Source organism: Brettanomyces bruxellensis, chromosome 4 (genome assembly GCF_011074885.1).
Source record: "Brettanomyces bruxellensis chromosome 4, complete sequence".
NCBI lineage: Eukaryota > Fungi > Ascomycota > Pichiomycetes > Pichiales > Pichiaceae > Brettanomyces > Brettanomyces bruxellensis.
The window spans coordinates 714,023-739,392 of NC_054685.1; the positions used below are offsets into that span (position 1 = coordinate 714,023).

At 37.9% G+C, this 25,370-nt stretch overlaps 9 protein-coding genes and 1 non-coding gene across 10 annotated transcripts; 5 read left to right on the top strand and 5 right to left on the bottom strand.

The window, feature by feature from the left end:
* Positions 1-47: 47 nt before the first annotated feature.
* BRETT_001859 (uncharacterized protein) lies at positions 48-4,862 on the bottom strand (the record flags this gene model as incomplete). Its single annotated transcript, XM_041280399.1, has 1 exon — positions 48-4,862. The coding sequence occupies one exon, from the start codon at positions 4,860-4,862 to the stop codon at positions 48-50; it is 4,815 nt and encodes a 1,604-aa protein (XP_041135282.1).
* Positions 4,863-5,305: 443 nt separating this feature from the next.
* BRETT_001860 (uncharacterized protein) lies at positions 5,306-6,424 on the top strand (the record flags this gene model as incomplete). Its single annotated transcript, XM_041280400.1, has 1 exon — positions 5,306-6,424. One exon carries the CDS (start codon positions 5,306-5,308, stop codon positions 6,422-6,424), a length of 1,119 nt encoding a protein of 372 aa, XP_041135283.1.
* Positions 6,425-6,433: 9 nt separating this feature from the next.
* Positions 6,434-6,751, bottom strand: BRETT_001861 (uncharacterized protein; the record flags this gene model as incomplete). The annotated part of the gene is made up of 1 exon (XM_041280401.1): positions 6,434-6,751. The coding sequence occupies one exon, from the start codon at positions 6,749-6,751 to the stop codon at positions 6,434-6,436; it is 318 nt and encodes a 105-aa protein (XP_041135284.1).
* Positions 6,752-7,315: 564 nt separating this feature from the next.
* BRETT_001862 (uncharacterized protein) lies at positions 7,316-10,585 on the bottom strand (the record flags this gene model as incomplete). Its single annotated transcript, XM_041280402.1, has 1 exon — positions 7,316-10,585. One exon carries the CDS (start codon positions 10,583-10,585, stop codon positions 7,316-7,318), a length of 3,270 nt encoding a protein of 1,089 aa, XP_041135285.1.
* Positions 10,586-12,881: 2,296 nt separating this feature from the next.
* Positions 12,882-13,229, bottom strand: BRETT_001863 (uncharacterized protein; the record flags this gene model as incomplete). Its single annotated transcript, XM_041280403.1, has 1 exon — positions 12,882-13,229. The coding sequence occupies one exon, from the start codon at positions 13,227-13,229 to the stop codon at positions 12,882-12,884; it is 348 nt and encodes a 115-aa protein (XP_041135286.1).
* Positions 13,230-13,276: 47 nt separating this feature from the next.
* Positions 13,277-14,137, top strand: BRETT_001864 (uncharacterized protein; the record flags this gene model as incomplete). Its single annotated transcript, XM_041280404.1, has 1 exon — positions 13,277-14,137. One exon carries the CDS (start codon positions 13,277-13,279, stop codon positions 14,135-14,137), a length of 861 nt encoding a protein of 286 aa, XP_041135287.1.
* Positions 14,138-15,410: 1,273 nt separating this feature from the next.
* Positions 15,411-19,466, top strand: BRETT_001865 (uncharacterized protein; the record flags this gene model as incomplete). Its single annotated transcript, XM_041280405.1, has 3 exons — positions 15,411-15,419; positions 15,784-16,797; positions 16,824-19,466. 3 exons carry the CDS (start codon positions 15,411-15,413, stop codon positions 19,464-19,466), a joined length of 3,666 nt encoding a protein of 1,221 aa, XP_041135288.1.
* Positions 19,467-19,687: 221 nt separating this feature from the next.
* BRETT_001866 (uncharacterized protein) lies at positions 19,688-21,670 on the bottom strand (the record flags this gene model as incomplete). Its single annotated transcript, XM_041280406.1, has 1 exon — positions 19,688-21,670. The coding sequence occupies one exon, from the start codon at positions 21,668-21,670 to the stop codon at positions 19,688-19,690; it is 1,983 nt and encodes a 660-aa protein (XP_041135289.1).
* Positions 21,671-23,842: 2,172 nt separating this feature from the next.
* On the top strand, positions 23,843-23,915 carry BRETT_001867. Its single transcript has one exon. It is a non-coding gene; the product is annotated as a tRNA-Phe (tRNA).
* Positions 23,916-24,171: 256 nt separating this feature from the next.
* Positions 24,172-25,266, top strand: BRETT_001868 (uncharacterized protein; the record flags this gene model as incomplete). Its single annotated transcript, XM_041280407.1, has 1 exon — positions 24,172-25,266. One exon carries the CDS (start codon positions 24,172-24,174, stop codon positions 25,264-25,266), a length of 1,095 nt encoding a protein of 364 aa, XP_041135290.1.
* Positions 25,267-25,370: the final 104 nt, after the last annotated feature.

The following is a 25,370-nucleotide window of genomic DNA, read 5'->3' on the forward strand; positions in this document are numbered from 1 at the left end:
CATGCTTTTTTTATATTACATATGTTTGTATTATACAATTGCTATTCTCATACTTCTTCCCGAAGGCATTCAAGCAAGTTAGCCCTTTCTTCACGTGTAAAGTTTTCCTCCTTGCCCATGTTGACGTCACTTATATCAAAGCTGCTCTTTTCTGCCTTGCTAACTGCAGTTTTGAAATCACTCAGCTTGTTATTTTCTTGATACTTCATCATCAAGTCATTGGAGATCGAGTAATCGGTTATAAGTGCGTCTCTGAGCCGAACTAAAGCAAGTAAACATGATAACAAGGCATCTATTTTCACTTGACGTTCATGATCGACAGTAATACCTTCCAAAGTTTCATCTGCATCATCGTCCGCTTCACCCAATAAATCAGACACCTGTGATGATAAAAGCTGGCTTATATTGCTTATTGCAACCAAAACTTCTTCCTGGCTCTCCAAAACAATGTTATTAAAATTCTTGGCAATGAAGACAGAGTAGTCAGCAGCAAATAGAGTTTTTTCTATATGCTGATCCAGCAACGAGTCAACTTGTATTATACTTAACGTTTTGGTTATCATATCGACCATTTGCACGGATTTACCCTTTGGGCCCCACATTCTGACAATTTTCATTAATTGCTTCAAAAATGTTTCGTTAACATAAAACTCCTTAGATGACATTATGCTTCTTCTGTATCCGACTGCGACATAAAGTGCCTTGGAGTAAGACGTTTCGATAAAGCTTTCATATTTCTCAGAAAGGTATTCATGCACATGACAAGCAATATATCTAATATGGGCATCAGGTGATAATTCAAGGGATAAAACAGTCGGCAAAATCGGCTTTGGGTTAGCCAAACCTAAACGTGTAACTGAACGAATAAAATTGATACAGACTAATGTTCCTTGCTGGTCTTTATTTAGAGCAAAATCAAGTATTTGTCTCAAGTATCTTTGGACCAAGGATGTGCATATACCATCATTTATTTGCTGGTTACCCCTCCCATGAAAGGCTGCAATGTCTAAAATTGTATTGTCGGATTTTTTTGCATCAAGCCCGTTTCGTTCCAATGCTTCTCTGTCTTGCCTTTCTAAAAATTGGTCCATTTGTTCGATTACAGCCGTTTTCAAATTTTTGTCATCCCATTTATTGAATGTGCTATCAAGAATGCTCAATATTCTTGGATTCATAAATATTCTAGGGTGTGCCGCACAGATTCCAACTATATTACGAACAGATGATCTTCTAAACTCTATTCTTTTAGAGAAAGGAAGTAAATGTCTAACCAATAAGGATATGACTGTTTCTTTTTCTTTCAGCCCTAAGAATTCAAAGACAGACTTGTCTTTTTCAAAATTGCACTCCTTACCGAAGCATCCAATGAGATAAATGAGCCTTCTTACCTTGGAGATCATATTCTGATTAAAGGAATTCTTCGAGTTCACAGAAAGTATGTGTACACGTAAAAGCTTCAAAGTTGACGCGCAAGCACTTGCGACCATTTTTGGTTTACTATTCCTCTTAGAAAGAGTCCACAAACTAGCAACAGCTTCCTCGAGTTCTTTCGAGTTAAACCTGCCTAGTTTGGACATTATCACAGTTTCACAATCATTGATGAAGCGTGCATTGAGATTTGTCACATTTGGTAAGGCAATACGAAATATTTGCAATGTATAGTAGCATAAATTGCTTCCGGTCTTGAGATCTTCTGTTAAAAAAGGTTGTAATGCAAGAAGTTGGTCTTGTGAGATAGAAGACGAATCGCACTTAACAACGATTGCAAGAAATCTCATCAGTTCACCTATTTTCTGTCTCATATCATCATAATTGGTAATCATAATTGCATCCTCAGTGATATATTCTAATACAAACTCCGCCATCAGTGAAAGTGAGTTTCGAAGTTCATCCTCCATACCCTCATTGAGCTCATTGGGATGTAATACTTTTTCCTTCAAAAAACGCTCAAAATACTCCCAATTACGATCACCCTTGTTGAACACTTGAACAATAACACCCGTGGTAGCCAAAACTTCTGTTTTCAAAAATATCGCCGAATTCTCCTGGGCTTCTTCGCATCGATCACTTATAGATATGAACCAGACTGATAGCAATGCTTCACACGCTTCATATGTAACAGTATCATCCTCATCATCGAGCCTCTTTAATAATTTCTCTGAAATAGTAGACCTAACCTTTACATCAATGTCATTTTTGTATAAATAAGTGCATATTCCGATTGCTTTTTTACGTACGGACACACTTTTATTAGTAATCATTGGTGCAATCATTTGATAGAAGTCATTTATCAATTCATGATGTGAGTATAGCACCTTGGCCAAAAGATCAAGAATTGAGTTACAAACAGATGCATACGATTCTCTCAATCGTATATCTATGATTTTCTTAACCGCCGGCAACTGTATAATTGTCGGATCTTTATCAGACAACAATGATAGACACTTTATGGCTAATGATCTTTGTTTCACTTTAATGCCAGTCAAACTTTTTGTGATGAGTGCAATAAATGGATTATATTGTTTAATAAGATTTTGGTTAAGCATAATTACTTGATAGTTGGCAAGGATATCTTGTTCATGGTTTAAGTTATATTTGAAAATTGTTGGATTATCGTTCAAAAGTTGGATTAATGATCGAATGACCTTTTTAACTTCTTTGATTAAATTTTTGAATTGGACATCCTTATTTCCCGACTCAAGAGAGTCTGCAGTGATTTTTCTCTCCTCTTCTTCTATCAATGTACAGAATGCCTTTAATGTGAACAGGTATTGTGTATAGAAAAAATAGAAGCTGTTATCCTGGGAAATATTCTGAGTCTTCAAGCTCTTCAACACCTCTAAAAAGTACTCTCTATTCATTTGACGAAACTCCTTCACGGACAGATTGACGTTGAAAAGCTGGGCATAATCTTTCCGTATACTGATAAGTCTAGATCCAATCATACCTGCTATGTCGAATGCCATTGTTAGCGATGTTGATTGACCTTTTTCTTTGAGATTATTCTCGCAGATATAAATCATCGATATCATTATTGAGTTAAGTATTTGCTCAGAAGCCGAGTATTCCGGGTACGCAAGCATATCCAATAAATCAGAGATGATCCCGAGAATAACTTTCTTTGCATTAGCATTCAAAGCCATTGAAATTCTAGTGACTATTGCTACTGCTATCTGATTGCATATCCCATTTGAATATTTGATTTTCTTGCTGAGATAATTATAGAATTTGGTGGTAATCTCAGTAACTACTTTGTTTTGGGAGTATCTCGAAGAAGATCCGGATCCAGTCATTCGCCAATACTCTTCTTCGAAGCTATAGTCCGAACAATCCATCGCTTGCACTAATCTTAGCAAAAGAATCGTGATGTGTTGGACGCTTATTCCTTTTGATAAGCGATATTTCCTACTTTTGGATTTAAGCTGGGATATGTTATCTAGGTTGGCAAACATCTCGTTTACTATAAATTGTGATTGTTCTGGATGCTTCCTTGAAATAGTAAGCAACACATCTGATGAGCATTGTCGAAGCTCTTCTAAATCAGGGGCCAGTTGGTTTTTTTCCAATTCGGTTGCATCTGCAAAAATGTACTGAAAAGCAAAATACTCCATGTGAGTGATCAATGAGTCTCCAACGATTGTTTTCGACAAAAAAATGCCAATGAGCTCAATAAGCTTCGCTTGTTCTTTAATTAGCTTGCTTGTCTGAGTTGTTAACACACACAAATTTGAGGAAGTTGTTTGTTGCCATCCGAATAATGGGAGAACGGACTCTTGGATATTGTGCAAAAGCTCAAAAAGAAGCTCAAAAAGACTTTCCTTAAACAAATGTTTATCTTTAACACCCGAGTTAAGCACTAGAAGAAGTGTATCGGAACTTAGAATTAATATTGAGGCTAGCTGAAAGCTTTTTAAAGATCTGTTATGATTATTGCCAAACAAAGCATTCCAATCGTAAGAATTCAGTGCTACAAGTGTCCGCTGAATTTCATCCTCTAGTTGCACCAATACCTTAATATCTGTGTCTGGTATTTCTTCGTGAGTCTGTAGCAAAAAGGAAAGTGAGTTTTTCATCTTAGTCCAAAAGTTCACAGAAAATAGGGAAATGGTACACTCTTCGGATATATTGTATACAACCTTAAAGTGAGATTCAGTGCATGCCAACTCTGATAAGAGCATCTTGAATTCAGACTTAGAGTCATGCCTTAGTTTTTTGGAATCAAAGATGTTCCTCATCTCACTTTTCGTGAGCTCACTACCTTCCGATTTCAATCTCTTTCTTCCTACCTCAGAGCCATCACTATCTCTTTTTCTTGTGTGATTTGTTTCTCTAGAAATTATGGTTTTCTCCAGTTTCTCGAGGGCCGTTTCCTTAAATGTTTGCCCTAATTTCACGCGTTTCACTTTGTAGTTTGGTTTTATATAGTCCTGCTTTGTCACTTTCTCAGTAAGCTCCATAATTTGTTTCTCGAACTGGGTAAGAGTGCTTTCAGGCTCTTCAACTGGTTCAATTTCATCACTGGGTGCTAATCTAAATGCTGGTTTCTTAAACGATATATAGCTTAATTCTTCTGCTGGAGCACGAAGCACGTCAAGAATCTCACTTTGAAGCGCGTCTGCATTTTCCAATGAAGTTGCTTCCCCAAATAAAGATACCACAGGTTCGTAAGGATGTGAAATACCAAATGGTACACTAAACGAGCTCAATCCTTGAGTTGGAATTAAATAATCAAAAGGGTGTAATGCTATTGCTGAAGATAATGGAGGATGCGTCTCTTTTTCATTTTCACGTTCACGTGATGGCGATTTCAATAGTACGGCATTTGATACATGATTTCTATTTGGTAAATCCTTTGATGTCATTTTTAAAATGTATTGCTGACAACTCTTTTCATACTCGATCTCTAAATCTGGACAATCATGTACGTTAAAGAGTTAGTCGGGTAGTTGTACCTTAAGATGCAGTGAAGCTTTATCCTGCAACAGATTAAATAGGATGGAAGTGAAAAGTAAAGCCATTTGAAAAAAAAAAAAAAAAATAGCGCCTGCTATATTTTATCAGTGTACTGTACGATGAAGGTTTTAGTCAATTGGCTGTCTTCTCTTCATCTTGCAACAGGGTAATATATACATGGCGGATTGATCCGAATTATTAAACCTCTTTATTTTATTTGACACTTAAATTGTGACATTCTAGTGGTTGCGAATTTCTTCTTTCAACAACACAACAAGATTTCGATATAGAAGGATTGATATCGCCAACAGTTGGCTGGAGAAGGTATTATTATACATTAAATCAACACATAATGACCACACAAGTTTTTTCGGATAAAAAGCTCACCGATGAGCAGATAGAAAAGGCTGCCAATATGAACAAGAAGCGTGAATTGGCTTGGCTTATAAAAGAGATTGTTCGTCCTCGATTACCGCAGATAAAAGAAGGGCTCAATTCATGCTTACGACAAGTCTCTGAGGACAACGAGTCTATCTTCAAGTTACCGTTAACATCGCATAAGTCTGAAATGTTGAAAGGCACTATAAGTCGGCAAAATTACAAGATAGTTGGTCTAAACATTTCAATTCGCGCCAAAAGTTTCAATGGTGGTACTCCCTACGATTTAAAGCTAAAAACGACCAAGAAGCCCATATTAATCCGGCAATTATTAGATTGTCATGATCGTATATACAATGCAGTGAGTGCAATAGACAAAGCTCTTGAAGCACCCGAAGTTGCGCCGCTTGTTTTCCTTTCATATATCGAAAGACTTTCACAGCATATTTGTGCTGCCAGATTAGCACTAGACAAGCCTAATCCGGCATATATATTTCCTGAATATAGAACGCCAAGCGCGAAGTTCGAGCCTGAAATGCCTCAGCAAATGAGTTTGGACTTTTTTGTGAATAATAGTGAACTTACGGCTGATTTTCAAAGTCTCAAACATGTCACAAAAAAGCCTTGGTGTACAATGTTAAGCCGGAGGGATAGACTTTCGTTTGCTGACCATGTTAGGGCCCAAATCTCGAAGGACAGATCCAAATCCGTGCACCAGATCATTGCCGATGAGTATCAACGTCTTCTCGACTGGAAAAAAAGACGATCTGGAATAGAAAAGACAAGTCACTTGAACGAAGCAAAAAGCCCCGGACAAAATACAAATTCCGGCACGTCATTTGGTTCGACATTAAAATCAATGTTTGTTTCAACTGGCGATATCTCTCTTTCAACCTTGCTAAAAAGTGCAAGCAAGTATTTAGAGCAAAGTATTACTTATGTGGATAATCGAAACGATCCATACGTGGTGCATATTCTCGAAAAGTGCGAGATGGTCACATCTGACCCAATATTGCTCTCTTTGAGCATTAAACTTGATAGTCTTGAGAAGGTCGTCCGAAGAATTCATGAAAATCTTAAGAATTGTTCGTAAATTTCGATTTCAACTTGATTCGGCATTTTCAATCTTGAGACGAAGAACTTCATGTTGTTTCTCGAGGTTCTTCTTTTTCTTTTCGTATAGCTCCACAAGCTCATTAAGATCTCTGACCTCCTGCACGAGTTGGGGCTTAATATAGTTATCCACGAGTTGTGTTTTCTGTTTGAGTGTAGATTCTGAAACCACATCAAAAACGCGTCGCATTCCAAAGTCCGGCTTTTCCTTTGTTGCTGCATCAATTGATTGAGTTGCTTCTTCTGCAAAGCTTAGGCAGCTCTCAAAAAGGTCTACAGTTGATTCTAGTTTTCCCGCTTCGCTCATTATGTCTCACCTAACCTATCGATTATTATTGCTTCCGATAGAGTGCTCAAACGTATCTCTTGGTTCTTTACTCGCTCGTTTAAATTGATACCTTTTGAAAAGTACTCTCTCCGTTTGTTTGATGTTAGTGAGTTTGAGAAAGACAGAATGAGCTCTATGAATTTCTTAGTTGACCTGCATAGAAAAGGGTTGGAAATTCTTGTTTATATTACTTTATGTATAATCTTTTGATGTTTATATAGTATCCGAAGTTTTCTTGCAACAATGATGTGAATTAAGCTAATCTAGAACGTTTCGTATCTTTATTTCCATTTTTTATTTTTTCGCGTTATTTATGTCCGGTTCACCACAAATTAAACACAACTAAAATTCTTTATGTGCAATTCATTAAGATTGTAAATGCCCAAAAAATCAGAAGAAATAATCAATGAAAAGATACTACGTAATCCAGACACTCCTGTCACTAATTTATTTGTTTATTACAGTTTTATTGCGTACTTATATATCTGAGAGCACGTTCAATCTCAACCTTGATAAAGCAACACTTCCTTCATCAGTCGTTTTTCATGATCTCGTCAACATTCCAAACTCCATCCAAAGACTTTTTAAGCTTTCCAGATAGATTCCATAAAACAAATTGAATGTATCATAATAGTCAACCACGATGTTCGTCACAAACTCTTCCATCTTATCTGTTTTATAAAACTGACCAATAAGTCCGGAATATTCTTCTTTGGTCCCAGTAGTATTGGGAGCCTTTCCGTTATTAGAAGCTAGCTGAAGTAGATTTGAAATGGTTTTCGTGTATACTGAAGCCACGGTAAGACTAGCTTTATTTCCATCAATATTCACTTTGATTGACTGATCTATTAGTCCCAGTATCACGTTTGTGTCAATATTTGATTCGATTAACTGCTTTTTATCACGTTTGCTCACACCGACAAGCCTGGAACCGCAATTCTCTTTAATTATACGAATAACTTGCAATTTCACAAAGCCATCAATAGAGTATATACCAGTTTCCTCGAAGTGATCAGTTAGGAAACTTTCCATTTTGGTGAAAAGATCCTGGAAATCAAAAAGGGATTTTTGTGTTTCACCAAGCTCTTTTCGAATATTTTCTGCCTTGATCAATGTTTCCTGTCCAAAATATGTGATTAATAGGACAAGTAATGCCTGAGAAAAGATAAAGCTTCTAATTCTGCCATGGATCTTTTCAAATTGAATGGCAAAAGCTTCTGCAGGTTCCGGTAACTCTAATATATCTAAATTGGCATTGCACAGTAAGTGGATGAAAATTTCATTGAAAAATGTATAGTAGGTCTTACACTTTGTAGCAATTTGAGTCTCTGAATTCTGCTGCTGAATGCAAAGGAAAATATTAAACAATATTGGAAGCCTGAGGTCCAGTGGAACGCTTGAAGAACCATGAGTATTGTCAAACATGGTCACTTCAAAGGTTTTAATTCTATCTGAAACAAACAAAAGACACTCAGATATAAACTTGTTTATACCATGTATCATATAATCTCTGATTAACTCGATAAATCTCTGAATAAAAGTACCATCTATCTTTTCATTATCCAAAAGTTTCTTGAGCTCTCTATTTTCTTCAGCCAAAAACTGTGGTACCTGTTTACTTAGAGCTTGTAGAACAGTGGTAAAGTATTTTTCGATTTTAAGACTGGAATTGTCAATCAGACCTAAAGCAGTCGATGCATTACCAATCAAAGCTATTAACTCTCTATCTTTAGCATCGTTGGGGCCACCGACAATTGCGATTTTGCTTTGTAAAGTATCGTCTGATACTATCATCAAAGCCCTCATGCATCTTTCAACAATCTGAACTACATCAACCAGCATGGAGTTTACTGAAGGCATGTGAGACAATTTTTCAACAGTTTCTATAACACCTTCGTTGAAAGTCTTGAGCGAGAGCCATTCCCTAAGATTCTCGACATCTGAAACATACTTATTTGCCAAATAATTGCTAAATCCTGATCTCCGGCGAATCTGTCTCCTCCTTATTATTGGGTGCTTTGCAGTTTGACTTTTGAAATGACGCTGAAGTCGTATGATACGATGAAACTGATGGCCAGTTTTCAGAAACTTCATCGTTGATAACTTTCCCATTTCGTTAATAGCAGCATCATGGCGGTAGTCGATATAAGTTTTTATGATACTCTGTCTCCATTGAAGTAGTGAAAAGGTTGGTGGAATCAACAGAAGAGGAATACCCCATTCTTGGACCCTACTCTGACTCGAAGGTTGACTTAGAGAGGATGAATATCCGGAATAATGGTGACTACTGGAACTATCTCTATTTCCGAAAGGACTTGAACCTGTAGAACATCTAATTTCCGTTAATCCACCGTTTATTCCCTTTGCGGATTCACTATCGTATTTTCTATACATGATCTTTTCTTCTTTCAGAATATCTGATCGAAACTCTTTTTTGATATAACGTTCGCTTAGTTCTTTTAGATGTGCATTATTGGTTGCAATTGATTTCTCACATTCCTTTATAGTTAGGTCGTATTGGTTGATTATCTCATGTCCAGTGGCCAATTCCTTCAGCATCTTCAAGTATTCCAAATGTGAATCCAACTTTCCATTTACTTCTATCAAAGAAGCTGCGCTCCTGAACAAGTTTAAATATCTGAAGACTCCAAATTGCTGTATGAACTCTGTTTCGAAATGCTCGTAAAAGAAGTCCATCAGCTTCTGAGTCTCCTCTTTATCATGATTTTTATCTAATAGCTTCGAGAAGAGCGTCCACAGAGATAATGAAGTCTCGAGGATACTCTTCACAATAAAATCATAGTACTCGTTACTTAGAAATTGACTCTTTACTATTAAATTCCTCTCACGAAGGGATTGTGAAACGTAAAACGGATCAGCGTTTTCTAACCTTGCCGCATACGTTGGAACCCGAAATGCATTTTTGTGGTAACTGTCTTCAACTAACATAGTAAGACTGTACAAAAATGAACGTGCTTCAATCGATGTTGGGCGTTCTTCAGACTTGACATCTGCATATTTAGCAGATAGATTTTCTCGCATATGATCAAATACGATGGTAATGCTATACCGAATCTTTTGCGATAAAAGAAGCTTATACATCGATTTTAGATCCACATTCTTGTATTGCCCTGAAACATCAGAAAAAAACTGGGATTTGGACAATATTTCTATAATTTCCTCTGCCTTCACCTTATCATTATCAATCTCCGGTAGATTCAGCTCCAATTTCTCAATTTCGTTTGTAATGTTTTGCTGTCCATCTACAAACTCTTTAACTTTAACTGAGTCTGTAAATACAAACCTCTCATTTTCTGGTGCAATTATGCTACTACCAAAGGAATTTAGGCTTTCGGAAGAATTGGTTATCATCTGGATTGTTGCACTTGCCGATAACCTACGTTTTGCGATAAACGTCTCTCTCAACTTTTCAGATGTTTCCAACTTATCTTTGACTTTTTGCTGCTTCTGCTCCTTTTGCAATCTTGTTCGTTCAATGCCAGATGAAATCCTGTCAAAATGAGCTGAAATACTTTTAATCTTTGATGAAAGAAAACTTTCTCTTCTTCTACTATGCTCTTTTATGTCTGTTTGAATTGCTGTTTCCTCTGTGCATATTGTTATCCCATCTTTTTGCTTTGTTTTCGAATGTTCCTGGTCACGTGTTGAGGAAAGTTGTCCATTTGTTGCTTTTGATGAATAGTATTGATCGAGGTTACAATAAGCGAAACCTTCTGAAGCTTCATTTTTTGGTGGGGACTCTTCGTCCTGATTCGAACTAACACTGCTCCTGATGGATGGGGAATCGCTCATTCCTGTTAATAAATATAATTGTTTCAAGTAACTTAAAATTTGAATGATGTTGTCTAATTAACAGTTTAGTCCTTAAATCATAGATAAACACTTTATGAATATTTATTACGGAAAAAAAAATTCAGGATTCTCCAAAAAATCCAAGTTTGTTTGCTGAAACCCGTTTTGTCTTGTCGTCCTCTCTTGTCTCGAGTATATACTATTGTTCTTTTTTCTCCATGAGTCTATTTGCGTATTATTTCTTGTTTGCGATTGCTATTTTGTTTGTTTGCTGGTATCCTTTTTGCTGATATTTCTCTTCGTCTTGTGATTCCTTGAGTTTCTACAAAATAGTTGTTATCTCGCATTTGATTACCTGACCGGGATCAAGGTTTATTTACATGTATACATATATATTTTTGTTTCATCATCTTCCTTTCGGTAAATTATATGTCTGTATTACATCATGAATACAACTGATCAAGTCAACTTCAGTCCTGCCAATTTTCACACGTTGCTATATATACCACTTAAGAAAGTTCTACAGTGCCAAGTGAATGCATCGTTGTACGAATCGCGAATCCATTAGTATTGCCGAAATCAATCCGACACTAAAGCATGTAACAAAAATTTAACGTGATTATTTTTTTATTTGCACAGCGGAGTCATTGACACTGAAATTGTTGACATTTTCAATGTAGGCATACGTGCTGGTGACCTATATGAAGATTATATTTAAAATTATCAACTCACTTGCTAGCCTGTCAATTTTTTTCGAAATTTTTTGCTCGCTTGTCCATGATTTTTTGTATTACTTACCCTTGTAATTGCCTCACCATGTCAAATGATACTCAATGAATAACAAGTAAATATAGGTTATTTACGTCGTTTCTCCCGGGTTTAACAATATTCATCCTCTGTCCCGGATGCGGCATTTTTGGTTTTTGTTTTTTTTCTTTGTTTCCAACGTTAGGTTCTCGTTCCCACGGGAGTTTTTTTTTCCCAAGCTACAATATCGAATAAGTTTTTTATTGTTCGGGTAACTTCTATGCATTTTTCCATTCGATCATTTCGGGTTTGAAACCTTTTCAACACGATGCATACTAAGAAAGCAATAAGTACCACTTAAGTTTTTGAAGAAATGATACACCATAGCTATGTATCTAAACTGTAGACTCCCTTGTAAGTGTCTTAATTTGCTTGGACCAAATGGAGCATTCAAAAATAAACCACATAAAAAATGTAAAGTATAAAATGTGAACAATGGGCCCAAAGTCCAGCATAACGCAGTAGAATGCTGTCAATTCGCCGTTTGAAGTATCCCACGATGATTTTGTTCTATTAACTGATTCAAAAGTTTTATTTGTATTCACTTTAAAACTTTTCGTTGAAAATTTTTGAAGCACGGATAAACATCAGCATTATCCTATCGTTTCTTTTTACAAATAAAGTGGCACATTTTTTTTTTGTTCCATCCCTCTTGTTTGTAGCCGTTTTGGGCATTCTGAGCATTCCTTCCTCCCAACCGTTGTTCCATTTCATGACAATCGTCGAAAAAAAATTTAGAAAAAAATTAAAAAAATAACAAAAAAAAATAGAATTTCCTCGTACTTAATCGGCGGACACCCCACACGTAATTTTCTTTCCTTCTTCTTTTCTATCCTGTACGAAAATAGCGATTTTATTCGACACCGTCTGTCTTTACTAATATTAATAAATCCTTTTCTATACCACTTAACTCAAAGGTTATTTCAAGTGTTCTTTTGACCACTGTCGCAAAATTAAAAGTTCGCTTTAGTCCGATAAGATCCGCCTAGCAGGGAAGTTGGATCATTTTGCTTAGTGAACCACACTAGTTGAAAAAGCATTATTGGTTTCGACTGACACATATTTTATTTTTGCCCTATTCACAGATTTTATTCAAATAGCATATACCTGTTTCCCTTTTCGATTTCATTTGATTTGTCCATTTCACTTCTATTCCGCTGATCCCTTCATTTGTTCTGTATTATTGTTGTTGTTGTTATCGGGAGGACGACTTCTCCATTTTTTTGCTGCTTTAAATACCTGCTCATTTCTGCACAAGTTTTCCGAGATATTTTCTGCACTCAATCACAACTTGATCTTGTTTCACTTAGACGAGCCACATAACCACCCTTTCTTAGCGAATTCAACATATATCACACACACAGCCATCTAATGAAGCTCTGAATATGCAAACAGCAGAAAGCAAGGAGGAACAATTACAGAGTTCCACACATAAGCACAGACACAAAGATTATGTCATACCGACACTTGAGGATTTAGTCAGGATGTCTTATCCTGAGTTTGCCTCGTGCAAAATAACAACCAGTGATATTACTGGTGGTCTCACAGTTAAAGACGGCTCATTTAGCGCGCCATACGCAAATCTAAATATCAACATTTTTTCAATCCGCAAAGATTTAGGGAATTTGTCCATCATGCCCACTGCTCTGAAAATCTGCAGTTTCTCATTGATATACATCTCTATAGCCAGATTTGGGACGACCTTGCCCGTATTAGAGGCAAAGATTATGATACTCAAAGTGTTCTTTCTTGCAATTGGAAACGAATACTTCCTTCTGAAAAGCTTCAGAAGACATTCTCGCAACTCGAGCTGGCTCGCCACTTTTCTGGATCTCATCATAAAGCATCTGCTTCTTTGGATGTTCCTTATCACCAACTGATGTCATGTCATCTTTTTCATCTTTTGCTCCAAAAAGTACACCTAATGTTGCAATTTCCTCTGTCTCTTCACCTGTGAGAACACAGCTATCAACAGCTTCTTCTTCAGCTGCACAATCTCCTGTACCATTCATACCTGATTCAGACAAGCTTCCGTCTTCCACAAGTCCATCAGCTTCTGATAGAGTATCGGTGATTTCATCGAATGCGGCATCTGCGGTGTCTTCGGCCGCGTCAAATCTTAATGAATCTTTCAAGAATCTTGATTTGAATGATGTGAACTCAATAGTTGATCTCGATCAGTATAACCGCAGTATCAGCAGCAAAAATGCCGAAGCAGGTTCTGGTTCTGCTGTTCCTTCAAACGCCATATTTGGCATGGATGTGAATGTCCATGCATTTCCAGATCTTACCGGAAGTGATGCCAGTAGTGTAAAATCTGGGTCATCTGCCTCCAATAAGTCCACATCCAGCAAATCGAGCTCCTCGTCATCATTAATAATTAAGGAGGAAAAGCGCATAAAGCACGAATTGAAGCATTGTTGGAACGACATCATAAATACATACTGCAAGAAGAACTCAGTGTGTGAACTTAACTTGCCAAATGAAATTATACATTCGGTGATGATTGAGGATGGTAAGAAAAGAATTCACAACCCAAAGGCTTTGCTCAAAGCTAAGAAGTTGGTTCTTTCCTTGCTCAGGCAGAATGTGTATTGGCAGTTTATACGGAGTGCGGAATCGGATATTGCCGAACAGGAGTCGCGTGAGAATCCATCAAAGTTCTCAAATTCAAGTGTATTGGATGGACGAAATGTAATACATAATAGCAAGCAGATCAATAATAGGAGAGGACAGCGGGTATAGTCTTTTATGGTACTGATGAGGGAGTCATGTGCGCTGACTCCCGTGTACCAATGCTTTCTCCAGCAATTGCAAGTCCTGAACCTCATCGGGCAGGGTTTTGCGGTTTTATGGAAGAAGCGGTCTGAAGCGGGGAGGGAAAACGCGTATGAAAGGAAGAAAATGGAGAAGAAATGGGGGTCTGATGTCTGGCCAGTTGCATAATACAGGAATGAATAAGACTAGTGATAAATCCATAAACTCTGTTGATCAATCTGTCTCGGCGGAGGCATCGGTGAGCTCATTTGCTTCAACTTTATCGTCCGAAACATCTTCATCAACTATGATCCGACGGCAAGGTTGGCCGCATCTTTCACACACGCTTTCCCAAAAAACAAATGCCGTGTTTGATTTTGTACACGGCTTCTCGGCAAGCAAAAAGCACGAAGTGCGGAAGGTGTTACTAGAAATCGCCTCACCCCAATACTAATAGTTCGACAAGTTCTACAATAACTTCAAAGTCTAGCCTAAGTTCTAGAGATAATTTACCCGTCGATTTATCCGCAGTGAAGCTTATTCCTAATTTATCATCGTCTTCTGCTTTATCAGATCGCGTGAAGCTGCAGTCGGGTCGCATCTTTCATCATCATATGATGAGAAGTGAATCTGCGGATTCTCGTAAATGACATCAATTTGTCACGTTTACTTGAAACTTATAGAAAATAAACTTAACGCAAAAAACCATTTATAACAAGCGTAGCATTATTTAAACTTTATGCTGTCAAAATGTTACTTAAATAAGAATCATTGGCTGGTTAAATTGTAGCAAAGCCTAAACTCTTGATGCTCTTCTTTGGAGCTATATCTTGCTATGTCGTGCATCCTTGCATTCTTACATAAAAAATGGCTAGGCTGAGGCTTCGCCGGCTTTTTAATTTGAACACAATGTGCATAGCGTTTTTTTTTCATTTTTTTTCTCGGTGTTCTGCAGCAAATATAATTTTCTTTGTTCGCTTTCGTCCTTGTCCTTTATTGCCAAAGTCAATTGGATAATACAAAGTTCTATTTTTTTCTTCCCTCTTTTCTTTCTGGTATCCAGCCACACATGGTAATTTTCCTTAAGCTTTTTTTTCTTTCCCTCACCCTGTCTAATAATCTCCTTCGAGGTGAGAATAATCTCTTCTTTACCACTCTTGCATTTTTTTCTAATTAAGACCCTTCAATCTGCATTTGTTCTCAGGTAACACCAATTGGAAGAGGTTTACAAATAGGATAGGTGACCCTTCAGTATTTAATAATGGAAGAGGTAAGTCTTGTATCGTGTCCGTATTGTCGTGAAAACTAGAAACAGCAATATTTTCGGTATATTTGTTGATAAGGCGATGTGGAATGGCTACTAATATGTCATTTAAGAGATGTGGTGCATTTGCAATTACAATGTTTGTCAATCATTGAGTCTGGTTTGTTGATAAAGAATGCGGATTATCCTTTTTTCATTCATTCTTCGTCTGAAGTTTTTTTTTTTCGGCATGTTTGTTTTCACTACGATACGTGATCAATTGAGTCCTCCAAGAATTGAAACGTACTCTGCAATTTGGAGGAATACTGCTTATACGGAATCTTGGATAATTTGCTCAGTAATACTAACATATTCATATTTATCTGTTAAGCACTCGTCTAAAGCATCTTCATCACAAACACCGACGGAGTCGGCACCAACATCTTCGACACCGGCAACATCAACGTCGGATGTTACAGGGCATGGCACAAATACAAAATTGAACGTTATGGGCCCTGTTTCACTCTCAGCAGACAAGGATTTACTCAAAAAGGTGAAGGAAAAACTTGAGGCCAAATCCAGGGTCCATCCGGCAGCTTTTAGAGGTTGGAAAGAGGTCGGCGGATATCAGGAGGGCGACCAATTGACACACACGGATGAAATTATGGATCTTTTGACGCGTAGCACGTTTCTCGAGGAGCATCTTCCCGAGTGGCTTTATGGTGATTGGTATCACATTGTTGCAGCTTTAACTCTTGGTGCTTTAATCTGCTGGGCTTTTGGTTATTTCAAGTTTTACTTGGGCCCGGTTTTTTTCGTTACTGTTCCAGTGGCATTATACTACAGGTCGTGCATTCGCAAGTATAGGCAGAAGATCAGACTCGAGGCACAGCGTGAGTTTTCCGTTGCCGCAATTGAGGATGACTTTGAGTCTTTGGACTGGCTGAATGTGTTTCTTGAGAAATTGTGGCCAAACGTTGAGCCATTTGTGTCTGAGCAGGTCTGTGAGCAAGGTAATGCTGTTCTGGCCGAACTCCCACTCCCAAGTTTTGTTAAACAGGTTTGGATTCACACTTTCACCGTTGGAACTAAGCCTCCTCGTGTTGACAAAGTTCGCACTCTCTCCAGAACTGGCGACGATGTCACCGTGATGGATTGGTGGGTTTCGTTTGTGCCAAATGTGAGGGCTGATCTTACAGACAAACAACTCCGGAACCGTGCAAACCAGACGTTTGTCTTGAAGGCCAAATTGTTTGGATTGACGATTCCCTTCCGCTTGACTGACGCTTCATTCCAGGCGAAAATCCGTGTTCGTTTACGGATGATGCCTAACTTCCCCCACATTCAGACCGTTAACGTTTCTCTCATGGAAGCCCCAAAGTTTGACGCTGTGACAGTTCCAATCGTGGAAGCTCTGTCTTCTCACCAGAGGTGTTTGCCATTCCAGGCTTGTATATGTTCCTCAATGAGATGGTCAAGAAGTTTGCCGGTCCAATGCTATTCAGTCCACTCTCTTTCCAGGTTAATCTCGAGCAGTTGTTGGCTGGTAACGGTATGAGAGGTGCTCTTGGTATCCTAGAGTTGAATATTAAGAGTGCCAAGGACTTGAGAGGGGCCGATACGTTCAACAACACCATCGATCCATACTTCACGTTTGGATTTGGAAGCCAGGTCCTTGGAAAGACTAAAGTTGTCCCTGATACCGTTAATCCTGTGTTCAACCAACGTGTTAATGTGATGCTTAAGACTTCTACAGAGCCTTTGGCCATCGTATTGTACGATGAGAATGAGTCTGATGGTCGTAAGGATAAGTTTATGGGTGCTGTGTTGTATGACTTGGAAGATATCATGGCAAAGGGAAGAATTGACGACGTCACCCTTCCAGTTTTGAGAAATAACCGTCCCGCCGGCCAAATCAGCTTTGGCCTCAAGTTGATGAGATCTTTGCAGGGTTCGCGTTTGCCTGATGGCTCTTATTTGCCACCTCCTGATTTAAACACAGGTGTTTTGAACTTGAAGTTGCTCGGTGCCCGTGGCTACAGTGAGGATGATAAGAAGCCTGGTTCTGTTTACGCTGAAGTCTTCGTCAACAGGGAGAAGAAGTTGACATCCGGTTCTGTTAAAAAGTCTAAGGAGGCCTCCTGGAACATGCCATATGAGGAAATCGTCACCGACAGAGCAAATACCTCCGTCAGGGTTCTTCTCCGTGATCCGACAAAGAAAGTCGATCCGAAGGACAATAAGTCCAACTTGATTGGCTCTGCTACGATCAAGTTGACCGATATCATCGATGCCTCATTCGTTGGAAATGAGTGGTTCTCGATGAACAGAGGAACCGGTGAGGTCAAACTCTCTTGCGAGTGGAATTCTGTTCACATGACCGGCGTTGCCGGAGCTATTGGATACACCGAGCCAATTGGTGTTGTCAGAGTGTTTATCTCCAAGGCACACGACCTTCTGAACTTGAAAAAGATTGGGAAGGTTGATCCTTACGTTAGGCTTATGGTGAATGGTGTACAGAGAGGACGTACATTGGCCATGGATGCTACATTGGATCCTGTTTACAATGAATCCATCTACATTCCAGTTTCATCGCCAAACCAAAGAATCAAAATCGAGGCCATGTCCACCGAGAGGACCTCGAGAGACAGAACTTTGGGATCATTCCAAGTTCGTTTGGATAAGTTCATTGATTATGACGATAAGGGAGAGCCTATTGAGACCGTTGGAGACTCTGAGACTGATTCCTTACTCCATAAGAATGGAATTCATGGCTCTATTGAGTACTCCCTGGCCTTCTTCTCGTGTAAGTCTGTCCACACACCGATGGAAGCTAAAGAGCGTTCCGACCGTATTTCTGAAATCAAGGAGACTATTAAAGTCAAAGAAGCTGAGAGAGAAAAGGAGGAAAAGGATGTCGGATCCAAGGAGAAGAAAAAGACTGCTAAGTTCAGTAAAAAGGTTAAGAAGGCTAAAGAACATTTGGTTGAAGACTCCGAACAGATTGCAGAGCTTCAGGATGAATTAGAGGAGATTGAGGATGAGAAAGCAAGTGAGAAGCTTACTGTAGACCAGTTAAAGGATCAAAATGCCGGTGTTCTTGTCTTCAGTATACTTGAAGGACAATTCCCATCAGACGGGTACTTGCAGGTGTTCTTTGATATGCAAGGTTACGCAACGCTTTCCTCCAATAAAGTTGGTCCACATAACAGCAGAGTGGCTCTTACTGGAGATGTCATGATCAAGGAGTTGAAAGAGTTTTCGACTGTTACTTTCCAGCTTGCCAGAAAGAAAGATGCTAACATCAAGTCTGACGCCATCTGCAAGATGACTATCCCAACCTTGAAGTTTGTTGAGCAAAGCTATGATAAAGTGACGGTGATGCAAATCGGTGAAGGTAGCCCTTGTAAAGTCAAGATCCGGACTCGTTTCATCCCAGTCAGCATGAGCAGTTTGCCTGACTTAGATTCGATCGGTAATTCCGGTACCCTTCACTTGAAGATTCTTCGTGCGGAAGGTTTGCCATCTGCAGACTCGAATGGAAAGTCCGATCCATTTGCAAAGCTTTACCTCAACGGTGAAGAGTTCTTCAAGACGAAGAACAAGAAGAAGACATTGAACCCAGAGTGGAATGAAGAAACAGAGATAAGTGTGGATAATAGGGTGAGCTCTGTTGTTCGTATAAAGGTGATCGACTGGGACTTTGGTGTTGAGGCCGATGACAGTTTGTGTGAATACACATTCCCACTTTCTGGTATTGATCCATTTGCAAAAGACTGGCAGAGCTTCCAATTTGCCCTTTCTGACGAGAACAACAAACCATCTGGCCAAATCTATCTTGAAGGTTTATTTAAGCCTGCCTATCATACAGTCCTTAACCCTGAGAAGAAGCTTCCAAATGTTGGAAATATGGCTGTTGACGGCGCCGGTAAACTTATCTCCACTGGTGTCGGTGGTGCCGGTAAAGTTCTATCAACGGGTGTTGGTGGAGCTGGAAAAGTCCTTGGAACTGCCGGAAAGGTCGGAGGAAAGGTGTTTGGAACTGCCAGTGGTATCTTCAGGAAGAAGAAATAGGGTAGCATTCCGTTCCCAAGATGAAAATTTTGTTTTTCCTTACTGCCGTGTTAGTCGGCATCTTGTATTGTGCTTTTTGTGGACATCCTTTTGTGATTTTATTCAACGCTGTATCATTTTTTCCCCACTAACGTTTCTTCAATTTTTTGTACTTACAATTTAAGTCTACCATAGTTTGTATTTAAATTAAAGAATAATAAATGTGAAAATATTTCTTGCCTTTAGAGAAGATATCCCATCACAGCAATAGCTAACGCATACACAGTCATGGCCGAAACAGAAGTTGATGCGGCATGTCCTTCGTATGTGCTCACAACGGCAGATGTTGAAGTATGTATAGCGGTTTCAGCTGTGGATGTTTCTTGAGATTCCTTACTACATCCACCTTTGCAACTTGTGATGATTTCCACGGTAGTCGCTGTTTGGTCTATATCACTTGCAGAATATGTGTCAGAGCATTTTTCCAATGTACATGTTACAGTCTTCAAAGCATTCGTACTACCATTGTGGTAAGATGTAGTACTGTTTCCAAATGGTGTTTGAGTTGTTGAGGAGAGTGTGTCTGTGAATGAGCTTGTGCTGTTTGAGAATGTTTTGGTATTAATGTTTGTGGTATTGACTGTACTGTTAAGTAATGTGGCAGTAGCAGCAGTGCTGTTAGCATAAGTGGAGGATGTAGATGTTGCTAATGTTGAAGAATTGCTTGACGAAGTGGAAGAGCATGATCCTTCATTGTGAGGAATTGCAGCAAGCTTAACTCTCCACATCAAGGATTGGTTTTCGAAGTCATCTCCTGAATCAAATGGAATTGTTCCAAAGTTCATCCAGCCGTTTGTTGTGGTAAAGTCGTTGTCGGAAACTGCAAGAAGAAAGTACTCGTCTGTTGTACAAGGAATTGGAATAAGCGTTAAGCCCTCCCACTTCTCATTTAGAAGAGTAGAATTGTTGTCTCCTCCATTATGAACGCCATACTTGTTCAACTGGGTGTTATCATTTATGTCTATCCACTCATAATGGGTTGCAGCTGTGATCCCACTAACCAATTTACCTTTAGAAGAAGCTATTTGGTCTCCCTCGCCATCATATTTACCAAGAATGTTTGTGGCATTCTTAAGAGAATATAGATCAACATGTCTGTACACTGACTCTGTTCCATCTTCTTGCCCCCTACCAAGTCCGGAATCACGAGGAAGTACCATTACCACGTCATCTGTCACATACAATAATTCTGACTGAGCAGCAGTCTTTGTTTTCCCATCCGATGGATTCACATATGTTGGGAGCACTATCACATATTCTCCAACTGCTGTTGCTGATCCACCCGAAAGATCATATTTCATTAAACGAGCATTATAAGCGTACTTTTTCTTGTCACCCCCTTCCTGCATAGCAGCACTTTGGAGAAGTGCAAATAATGTCTTTCCATTTGGAGATAAATCCATTCCCTCGTACCCGTGGTTATCTTCACGTCCTGATGTAGGATCAGAAACAGTATACTGGTCCCAGGCAGGGCAACTATTTGAAGAAAAATTAATTTTTCCATCAACATAAGGTAGGATCGAATCTGGTGCCGTGATATACTCCTGAAGTTGACCATTCGAATCGAATCTATAAATTCCTGGACCATACTCATCACTAATCCAGAATCCATTTGCAATGTCACCTTCAATTAAGGCCAAAGCTTCAGAGTCCATGCTGGCACGTGTAGTAGTACTATTGGAGTTCAAATTATTTCCCCAGCCATCGCCATGATAAGTCACACCTGGGAGACTGAAGCCATTCATTTCAACCGTGGTATTTGCATCTAGTCCCGTGAAATAGTTACCATTAAAGTCCTTTAAAAGTATTGAATCAAGATATGTCCACTCAATATTTGGAGTGGAAGATTCGTTAGCCGGGTTTAATGTTACCTGGTATTTATATAGCCTGTTGGCAAAGTTCACAGTTCCATCCACATTCCATCCTCTATCAGGAAGATTGTAGGTTATGAAAGTATAATAACCATCATCAGTCTGTTTTAAAGATCCCTTCTGATATTTCACAGAAGATCCAAACGATATAGTGTCGCCATACTTGTCTCTTGCATTTGCTGGTGCGTATCCAAATCCCTGGAGTCCTAAATCAATGTAATCTGATCCCTCTATCTGAACGGTTGTGTCTGCCAACACAGTTCCAATTAAAAGTAATAATGTCGCAAAACTCATTGTCGATTCTCCTAGATTTGGAATTTGTTGTTTTCCACTCTTTCACTTATGAGCGCTGGCACGGCAAAGGTCTAACATGGAGCATTTTGCACCATTTTATATTGCAGACCGTATTTCACAATGCAAAGAATAAAACAGTCACCCAAATTAATTAATTTGTTTTTGCTGTATTCTCCAAAAGTCAAAACAATATATCATTTCTACCTAGCTAATAATTCATACTACGTAACTGGAACTCGTATATATAAAAGGATGAATACGTGAAACGCGGTTACCTGATTTGGAAATATTTCCCTTGTCCGTGTGCACGTGGGTTGAGAGTTTTCGGCTAGAAAAGTGGCTTTAATGCATACGCATCTCCCAAAAGTATTAACTATTACTCTCCATGACTTTATATATGATCAAACAAAGCATGCTCCATCATATATATAATATTTATCCGATTATCTCCGAATCGAGCAAAGATTTCGTTTGAAAAGAAATTAATTTCATTCTAGCTGATGCTTGTATTGATCCGTTCTCGATTTTTCTATTATTCAAAATATCCCACATTAATTCTAACTTTTGTAAATTTTGATGTATCTTCTGCCAAATGTTATGTGGAATAATGACCTTTCGTCTTTCACAGTTCGTGAAAAATGTTCGTATTTCCGAGGCTCATCATGATTTTATACAAAATAGAAAATCAAATTTGACACGGGGTTCTCGTGCTTACATGTTCCAAGAAGTATAGGTAATTTCATGCATACCTTACGTTGTGATAATTTTGAGTTAATATACTTTTTTTTCATTTGGAAGAGGGAGAGTCCCCCCATAAAGTACGATTTATGTACATTCAGCATGATAACATTTGAATATCAATAATAACTCAGATTAAATCGAAATTCTAGAAATAAATAAACTTCAATATTATACAGCATTCATTTAATTGAATACGATCTTCGTATTAAAATATCTATCTACACATTAATTCTGAAGTGTCTATAATGATTCAAATAAATTTCTTTTCAAATAATGTGCATTAGATTTTGGTTCACAAATAAAACTTAAGAATGTTTAAACAGGTGGGTATAGAATGTTAGGCCATTCATACTTATATAAGACAGTTCACAAAATCAAATTTCATTTAATTATATCTGAAGTATAAAAATATATTATGTAAAACATTTTAAAATGGAATCTAGTCATAAATGTGGAAATATATGCGTATTTAATCGTAAATTCTATTAAAGAATATACATAAGACTAAAAGTGTCGGACATATGAGAATATTACCTAGTATTAGGTAATCCATTATTATAAGTCATTAAATTTCTTTGTTTTGAGATCTGAACTTATTCTAAAATAACGAAGATTTCAAATAATATCCATTAGAGACAATCCTGGATAAAATGCACTAACTGTGTATGTTAGGGAATCAACAGAAAATTAATTATGCGCGATCATACTTCTGTTTCTGAGAATTAAATCTTTTTTTTTATATTATGCATGATTACCTCACTTTATTTTCCTTTTTATTTTTACTTTACTTTACCTCTTTTTATATAACTTGTTTCTTCTACGAAGGGACGAGACCCGCTAGCCTATTTTGCAATACAATTAGTTCGACTCCACTTTGATGGTAACAGAGTAAAGGAAGTAAATTCATTTTCTTCCATGGTGACACATACACAATTGTTAGAATGTTAAAGGCATTAACATTATCACACATACCACTTGGTACAGTTATATCCACCCATTTGGGTAACCGACCTTACAATTGTCTGAATCTCCCCGACTGCTAGGTTCTTATTAGTTCTATCAAAAAAAGGAGTTTGATAACTAAAACCCGGGGGTAACTCATAAGGTCTCTCTTAACTTCGACACGAACGTTTCCCGAGGAGGGAAAGTGTCTTCCGTAGTCATGAACGGATATTAGTAAAATGATAATTAATTTCGGGAAATGTGTCATTTCCATTCAATATATATAGAGGTCCTTACCCTCTGGTAATGAGAGAAGGATGGAAAGAAATCTGAAGAAAGAAAGATACGAGAATTATCAGATAACAATCTTATTAATCTATTATATATCTTTAGACGGATTTGGTAATCATCTAACGAATACTTATACTTCAGGTTATTGAAAATAATATTTTGTTACCTTAAGTCAGACCATTTACAAAGCTATTGCATGCGAGCTTAGCTCAGTCGGGAGAGCGTCAGACTGAAGATCTGAAGGTCCCGAGTTCAATCCTCGGAGATCGCATATTTTTTAAATTTTTCTTTTTCTTTTTCTTTTTCTTTTTAGACATCTTTTCCTATTTCACAACACTACTTAAACATTATGTATCGTGCCTTATATAGTTTTAAGCGCTTCGAAATGCTCGTGTATTTAAGCTTGTACATGATCTCGGGTAGACTTAATAATATTTAATGGGAACTCAATCACATTGAACTTGGATGCATGCTTGTTAACTTTTGATACAAATATTGTTAGGCTTTAAGGTACGCTGTTACATCAGATGCAACAAAAAAATCAGAATGGAAATAGCACATTAGGTTATGTCGAAGACAGTACCTCTAGAAAATCTCGGGACAGTGAATCAAAGGAAGAAAGTAACGTTCGAAAAATCGATAATATTAATGATGAAGAGGCAAAGGAAGGGAATATATCACAGAGAATCGAGCACCGTTCGGATAATCGGACGATGAGATCTAGTAATAATTTGACTGAGCATAAAAGTAATAGAAATGAAGAAGAAGAAAACGATGAAGAAGGAGAAGATGATTTTGGCGATTTTGAGGAAGAGGAATCGGGCCCTAATAAAGATGGTGATGATATATTTGGCGACTTTCAAGAAAATGAATTCAAAAAATCCGATGTTTCTGAAAATGCAAACACTGCCATCGAATTAAGCTTTAAAGAGGATTATGATCCTAAGTCTGAGGTAATAAAGAATCTTATGACAAGTATGATGGGCCTCGAAAATGAGGACAATAGTGTCAATGATACTATTGAACAACAGAATGCAATCAATGATGATTATCATTCTGAGATACAGTTAAGTGAAAGATGTCAAGCATTGTATAACCGATTGACACAGCAGCCATCGAATCTACAACAAATAAATTGGAAAAAATCGTTTATCCGGCGGCAGCTATTATTGAATTTACAGATACCGATAAATTTGGATGAAATGGCCCCAAAAATGTCCGAAAATGACGTTTATCCAGATATTAAATTAAATCCAAAAGATAGAGAAAGGATGGAAATGACTCTTAAACGTCAGATTGTGCCATTCAATGATCTCAAAATCACATCCGAACAATTGAACATTGTATTAAAAAATACGGAAAGTCAGATTGAAGATTTTTATGGCCTGCTTCAGCCAGTATCATATTATAAAGCTGTTTGCGAGCAGAATCCGGATAGATTAGAGAGGGAGTGGGAAAAACTAGTGAAGATTAAAGAGAAACTTTTGGAAATGGTTTCCTGCTGGGATAAACGAGTATCTGAAGTGCAAACCGATAGTGATATTTTTTCTGAGTACGTGGAAAATCTTGTTGGAAACACGCAGAAACTGAGAAGACAACGACTGGCTGGAAAGTCGAAATAGTCATTCATACATACGATAAGAAGGAAGAAAATTTATATACAAAAAGAATCCTAAATATAATAATTAAAATATTTGGAGAAACTCAATATTGATAATATCAAATC